The sequence below is a fragment of the Triticum dicoccoides genome, chromosome 3A (genome assembly GCF_002162155.2).
Source record: "Triticum dicoccoides isolate Atlit2015 ecotype Zavitan chromosome 3A, WEW_v2.0, whole genome shotgun sequence".
Lineage (NCBI taxonomy): Eukaryota > Viridiplantae > Streptophyta > Magnoliopsida > Poales > Poaceae > Triticum > Triticum dicoccoides.
Window position 1 is genome coordinate 269,077 of NC_041384.1, and position 7,677 is coordinate 276,753.

The 7,677-nt window shown below is 44.9% G+C and overlaps 1 protein-coding gene across 1 annotated transcript; it reads right to left on the reverse strand.

The window, feature by feature from the left end:
* Nucleotides 1-1,870: 1,870 nt before the first annotated feature.
* LOC119266567 (1-deoxy-D-xylulose 5-phosphate reductoisomerase, chloroplastic-like) lies at nt 1,871-6,743 on the reverse strand. Its single transcript, XM_037547800.1, has 12 exons — nt 6,576-6,743; nt 5,117-5,295; nt 4,897-4,983; nt 4,642-4,767; nt 4,491-4,553; nt 3,940-4,089; nt 3,762-3,829; nt 3,562-3,673; nt 3,361-3,465; nt 2,980-3,101; nt 2,734-2,880; nt 1,871-2,309 (listed from the first exon to the last, which is right to left on the reverse strand). Exons 1-12 carry the CDS (start codon nt 6,688-6,690, stop codon nt 2,138-2,140), a joined length of 1,446 nt encoding a protein of 481 aa, XP_037403697.1. The 5' UTR covers nt 6,691-6,743; the 3' UTR covers nt 1,871-2,137.
* Nucleotides 6,744-7,677: the final 934 nt, after the last annotated feature.

A 7,677-nucleotide genomic window follows, 5' to 3' on the forward strand; every position in this document is an offset into this window, starting at 1 on the left:
GTTGAGTATATTTATTATTAAGAAAGACGAGATAGACTAGAATTTGTTCTGTTTTGTCTTGTACTTCAAGTAGATCATTGTACTCCTATATAAATGCCCACGAGGCTCAAGCAATACAACAACTATTCCACCAATCTCCCTCTCTCTACATCTAACTCCACCGACACAGCGACCCACGAAATATTCTAGCCGTCCACGAGCATCAAGCCGAACATGCCATCTACTCTTACATCAAGCCGAACGACCACACCACCGATCTGCAACTTCACCGACACCTCTACATCAAGCCGAACATCAACAGCAAGCCGGTACGACTACATCGCCCCAATGAAAAAAAATCTTCGTCGAGCAGATCTACGAGAAGCTACCACTACATGCACCATCCACGCGCCAAGCCAGTGTGGAAAGCGTGCAGTTCTTCATCGTCTTCTTCAGCACGACACGGCATCGACACCTGTCGCCACGAGCAAGCGACACATCATTGTCGACACGCTGCTGCATCACCGAAACTTCACTGCCAAGGTCTTCATCACCATCATCGTTAACACAATGCCGCCGCCTCGTCCATAAGATGGACATCTAGCGTCCTCTGACAGACTATTCTGCAAGATGCCACCTCGACGACGGCAATGACTGCGTCACGACGACGGCATCGACCGCGTCACCCGCGACGGCACGACTGCATCGACACGGCGTCACTATAGTGACAACCCTACACGACCACATGGTTCTGGCAAAACAGATGTGTGCTCGATGGGTTTTCCCCGGTCTTGGCAAAACTGGTGGACTCATCGCTGACGGCACCCTCTGACATTCGCAAGGTGCATTGTCCACGTCTGCAGCTCCGTCGTAACGCATTTTTTTGCGCCTTCGGCTTTGTGAGGCTTCATCATTCACGACGATTACACCATCGACCACGACTACATCGACCGCGGCTACATCACCATGATCGGCTACCTTGACATCGACGTTAATGGCTTGTTCTACAGTAACACATCCTCTCTAATTTCTTAATGCAGCTGGCAGAAATAGGCGACATCTCGCTGGGGGCGCTCACCATCATGGCCGGCGTCGTGGTGGTGTGGCTGACCATGCGCTCCGCCGCCGCAGCAATTCGTCAACAATCAGTTTACGCTGTTGAATGTGTCTACTCTTCAATGCATAAATAATGAAACTGAAATGTTTAGTTTCCACCTGGTCCGATCGAGATCTCACGCCGTTCGGGGTTCTGCAGATGTAAGTGAAATCCCTGCTTGTGTTTCTAGTTATGCATCAGTTTGACAATAATCCCTCCCTCGTCTTTCACAAACAATGCACTGTTAGTGGTTAATTATCCTTCATGCATATACTACTTGCCAAAGGTTTAGGGTTAGTGGTTAATTATCCTTCACTGTTTGAGTTTATAGCAAAATACAAGGACCCGTGTGCTTGCATTGTGTGCTAATGCTATCGTATTAAGGGATGGATTCCCCATTGAATTTGAATTTGCCCGTGCCTTTTCTGAGTTTGGTGGGATAAGGAATCTAGCTTTGGGAATGCTGTCGCGGGTCGGTTATCTTTTTGAGTGAGATATGTTAAGTGCCTGTGCTAGTATTATGATGGAAGGGCATCAGATTCTGGTGACTGCTTTTGTTTTTCAGAAGCTGCATGCATGGCTTCTCCTGAAATCCAGTGGGAACTGTCTCAGGTCGGTCGTGTGCTTCCTTTTGTCGGTGCTTATCTTTGTTGCAATTCAATTCTTGTGAATTGTAATGTGGATGATGATCTGGGGAGCACCGCCTAGCGAAAAAGGAAGAAAAATACTACCATGGAGTCTTGGCTGACACAATTGTGGCTCCACCTTTGGATGCTGTTGGATTCTTTTCTCAACTTTGAACTTGGATCGGTTCTGAAAATGAATTCTCTACCATGGTAGCCAAAACTGGAGGGATGCATGTGTTTGATTCTTGCCTATTTCATCCATCCATCAAAACTTACATGATTTATTCGTGCCAACACATGATTTACATTTCTGCAAGGCAACCTATGTGTGCCTTGTTGAAATATCTAAGCTTGGTTTCCACATGGCCAGTTTTAGCAAGGCCAGGCCATGGCTACATCTTCTGTGCTTCATCGGCCAGCTCCAGGAAGAAGGGCCTTAGGCGAGCACAGGGCTCCGTCCAGACGACGATGGCTGTAGGTTGGCGGCAAACTTCCTTGCCCACTGGTCGTAATGTATGATCTCCTCGAGCGACGGCCTTGTCACCAGCTCGTTGCGGTGCGCGTCGCACGTCATCTCCACCACCTTGAAGATGTCCAGGTAGCTGATCCTGCAAAAACAACAACAGGGGAGATGGATGAGGACTTGGGCTTTTTATGTCCATGTTCATAGAAACAGTTTTCATCGCAGCAAATATGAGATATGCAACAACAGGCAGGCCAAACTTAAGCTAAACTTATATCAAGTGCTCATGAAATCAAGGTTCCACAGGTTATGGTCGAAAGTGCCTGAGCATATTATTAGCTTTCAGGACACACATTCTCCTTTCAAGTCAGACTACGCAAAGAATCTTTTGTTTACTTTGGTTGATACCAAAGAATTTTGTATATCATGATGCTGCTATCAGCAGAACAGACACGCGGAACATAGTTACGTCAACAAAATCAGAACAATGGCATCCACTATGCAATGCTTTGTCTAAAAAACAAGACAGAAGAAAAGGATGATAGCATTCAGAAAAGAAAGAATCATACTTTTCGTCGATGAACAGCTCCACCGCCTTCTCATTAGCAGCACTCAAAACTCCCGTCATGGTGCCCCCGGCCCGCCCTGCCGCATACGCGAGATCCACCGATGGGTATTTCACGTTGTCGGGAGCTTTAAATGTCAGCGAACCCAGCCTGCATTATCCAGTTGCAATCAATTAGCTAAGAAATTAATCTGGAAATTCTTAGAGGACATTTTAGAACAAAATTGTGGAGCTGGGAGAGTGCTTTTACTTGCAAAGGTCTAGCCGGGGCCAGGTGACCTCGGAGCAGTAGACTCGGTCTGGCCAAGACAAGGTGTATAGGATCGGTAGCCGCATGTCTGGCCATCCCAGCTGAGCCAGGACAGATGAATCCTGAGGAAATAATACAACTTCATGAACACTTGAAGTCAAGATAGCATTAAGCCAGATGTAAATGATTTAGCATATCAGCCTCAAGGACCTGAAGGAACATAAACCTCAGATTCTGCCGGTCTGATGCGCTAAATGTACTATCAGAGAAAGCAAGAATAAATGATATGCACCGCATCGGCATGACGTGTGCGTGCGTTACAGTGTCCATAAGAATATATGCTTCTTGAAAAAAGGGGATAACTATGTTGTAGGGCCTCACCTGGGTTTCAATCATAGAGTGTATGATGGACTGTGGGTGAATCACAATCTCAATGTCATCATATTCAGCACCAAACAAATAATGCGCCTCGATAACTTCTAACCCCTGCAAGAATCAAGTTGTCGCTATAGTGATTAAACAGACACACAAAAAAGAAGAAGAAGAAAGTTTTAACATAAAGTTGAGGAAATTTCTAAGCACCTTGTTGAACAAAGTAGCAGAATCTACTGTGATTTTCTTCCCCATGCTCCAGTTTGGGTGCTTCAAAGCATCGGCAACCTTTACATCTTTCAGCTTCTCAACTGGCCAGTCCCTGTCATCATCAATTGATATAAGATGGAGTTCGATGCTTCTAGAAGTAAAACAGGTACCACAATACACATGAAAACAAACGGACTTACCTGAAAGCACCGCCAGACGCAGTCAGAATAACGCGACGAAGTGATCCTTCAGACAAGCCTTGTATACACTATAGCATAGGAGCAGAAAACTTAAATTCACAGATTCCTAACTATGCTAAACTTGCAGCATGGTGAAAAATATAACTGCAGTAAGAACCAACTGTTTTATGGTATGTACCTGAAATATTGCAGAGTGCTCTGAATCAGCAGGAAGTATTTTCACATTGTGCTTGTGCGCAAGGGGAAGCACGAACGGACCGCCTGCGATAAGTGTCTCTTTGTTCGCCAACGCAATATCTTTCCCAGCTTCAATTGCTGCAACTGTAGGCTGTCATACAGAAAGAAAATAATGGATATTTTAGTTGGCCTTTATAGTAGCTTCAGCAAGCATACATAATCAGATCTGTCATCCATCCAAAGTGGAGGAGAGAAAATTTAACAATAGCATGATAATGTTGAGTTCTCCGGAAACACGAACACGAAGATAAGATAAGATACTAAGCAGAGTCTGAAAGTAGCACCACTGAGGCATGCATGATGGGCCTACTGATATGCAGTTTCATAAAGGGGCCATGGACCAAGGCTCTAAACTGTTAAGGATAGGATATTGGTTGCACCACTACGGCACTATCAATTAGGTTGTCCCATACCGACTTTTCTTAACATCTTAAAAGCTATTAAAAATAAAAGATGAAGGAAAAAAATGCAACAAAGAAGAACATAAATTACCTTGAGTCCTGCACACCCTACTATGCCCGTAACGACTGTAACTGCATCCGGGTGGCGAGCGACCTATTATTGAAGAGTTGAATATCAGTGAAAATTCAGTATAAAGCATTGATTCCTTATGCATATAGGATCAGAAGAAATGTCTTGTTACCTCTATGACACCTTGCTCCCCAGGAATAATTTCCGGCATTTCTTCACAACCAGCTAACGCTTCCTTTAGCTCGTTAAGTAATGACTCGTTTCTTACAGCCACCAGCTTTGGCTTGAACGTTTTCACCTGTTAAATTCAGCAGTAACTCTCATAGGGTTAATACTACGATATGCATGCAGTTTTGCTCTGACAATTCACAACAAGGGGTGAAAGTGAAACTGAATAAATATACACTCTGAAGATAGATGATTGTACCTGATCAGCTAGAAGAGTGACATTGGAGCCAGCAGCAAGAGCGACAACCCGGAACTTGTCAGGATTCTCCGCAACGATGTCCAATGTCTTTTCAGTTACACAAACAAAAAAGAAAAACTGTTAATTATCAGCGGATCCACCAAGTTGAACAAAAAGAAGCACTATTGTCTGAACATGTAACATTGCAACGGTGCGGATTATAAGCTTCCATTTGTCTTACCTGTGTTCCTATGGAACCGGTTGAGCCGACGATCGAGATGGGCTTGGGGCCCTCCCACGACCTCCTCTCGGGTTCCGCGACGGCTCGGCCAGGCCAGGCGGGCGGTGGGCCCTGCTGCATCGAGCAGCATGTCCTCAGGTAGGCTGCTCTTTTGTCCCTCCTTTGAAACGTGAAGTCCACTGGAATGGGGGCACAAGTCAAGTCAAACTAAGATTAGTTGAAAGCAACACCACTAACCAACCAAAGTTGCAGACCTCCACTGTAATTAGGCCACCATGCTAAAGGAAGTTTATAAATTCAAGCCCTGAATTATTGCACCCAGTTCATGTTTGGTCACTCATGTAAACTCCCACCCAGTTCATGTCTAGTGCACCAACCAACCAACCAGTCAGCCTAAAAGGATATGTTAAGAAAATAAAATTCAAAAAATCAGCTTAAAAGTAAGCAAGGCACTGAACAGAGGCACATAGCAGAGCAGAGCAGTGAAAGTTGGTGTGAATGAAAATATCATGTCACTGGAAAGTAGGAGGTGGAATGGGATCAGAGCCAGGCACAAGAGAATAAGTTCTTGGAACTTTGGAAGGAAGGAACATATTAGATATTCCACGCAGTGCAGGGGGGTGGAATTGGCAAACGGCCCCCGGGGCGATATTTCAGAATTTGGTGCAGCCGGTTAGTGGATTGCAAAAGAAAAGAGGGGATTCTCTTGTTTCTACACTGACTGACAGGTACTCCCTCTGTAAACTAATATAAGAACGTTTAGATAACTAAAATAGTGATCTAAATGCTCTTATATTAGTTTACGGAGGGAGTAACTGATAACTGCTGCCTAGACAAAAAAGTAAGTAAGATGCATCAAATTCTGAAATTGTTTTACTATAATATAATATGTTTTTTGAAATGATGAAAGCAAAGGAAAGGAAATGGTGGCTTTTGAAGGACGTCCAAATCAAAACGGTTAGGCATCATGAGAATATGAGATCACAAGTGAGCCTGCGTGCGTGCAACTTTACACTGACAGACAGACAGACTGTATTTACTATGCTTATTCTCTCTGAGAAGGCGCGGCTGCCATGCGCCGCGAAAACAAGAAATGATACACAATATATATATATATATATATATATATATATATATATATATATATATATATATATATATATATATATATATATAGCAGTAGAGGTGCAGCATACATAGGTGCAGGGAGGAGAACATACATAATCTTGATTCACTCATGTTTGCAGCAAGAGTGGGATTCTAAAAACAATTCTATCTAGTTGGCTAGTAGGAGTACCTTGGAACTGACGACTAATTGCTTTAAAAATGAAGCACACAATTATTAAGTACTACTGTAGTAGACAAAAAATCCTATTCCTAGGGGTGGAAAACTGGCAGAAGTGGATCCGGGAAACAAGCGTCCGGCGAGGAGGGGGAAAGAAAGAGGGAAAGGCCCTACCTTTGCGCTGGTGCTGGCGGGGGCGGAAGGCGGCTCCCCTCCTGCTCCTGCTCCTGCTCCTGGTGGTGCCGGAGGAGAGCTCGAGGAGGGAGAAGGAGGCCACCTTGAGCGCCATCGCCGACGACCTCTGCTCTGTGCCGCGTGGGGCGAGACCAAAAATGAGTGGAGAGTGGAGACGATGAGCCCTTTATATAAACTGAAAAACAACATGTGGATGGAGATAAGACGACGAGGGGAGCATCTGAGACTCCCATGGCCTTCACTCACCCTCTCCTGATGCTCTTTTCAGTTTTTTTTTTTGAGGAAGGATGCTCTTTTCAGTTATTCACTTTGTTTATTGCACAGCCGGACCGGCCACGTCACCCGCCGCCCGGTCCCACGTGTCATCCTCCTCTTCGTCATCATCATGCTTAAAGTTGGACGGCAGAATATTTATTTATATTCGTGTATTATACTCCCTCCGTTTCTAAATATTTATTTATATTCGTGTATTATATTTCTCCTTTCCATTGGTGGGCTTATCGCCGGCGGGGAGTGCGGTGTTGTCTCTCTAGCGGCTCTTCCGGGATCAAGTTGGTTTAGGTTTCCGGCGAATCCATCTGGATTCAGCCAGTGTTGATGGTCATCGGAGTTTTTACATGCCCTTATCGGCATTTTATTCTCCGAGGGTGGCGATTTGCTTCGCAGATCGTGGTCGTTGTCGTCTCCTGGTCTGCATCGATGACTTCCTAGCCACTGCTTGTACAAGCTCTTGGGTTTTATAAAAGCCTGCTCCACCTCGGTCATCACTCACGATGTCCTGATGACTCCCATTATCGAGCCGAGTCCCTAGTGGGCCTGACTCAAGGCAATGAATCTCCGCCTTGTGGCCAAACAATTAAGAAAAGCTCAAACGCTCGAGGAATGTGCGCCAAATTTCATGTTTTCCTAAGGTTTAGAGCAAATTTGATCCCCTTTTGAACGTTTTTCACCGTGTATTCTCAATTAAAGGCTTATTATCTAGAGGCTCATTTTGGCGACACACTTGACTTATTATGGTACGTTTGGTGAGACCTTGGGTTAGCGACTAGCCTTTATGCGGGTTCCTATATGGCGCATAGGG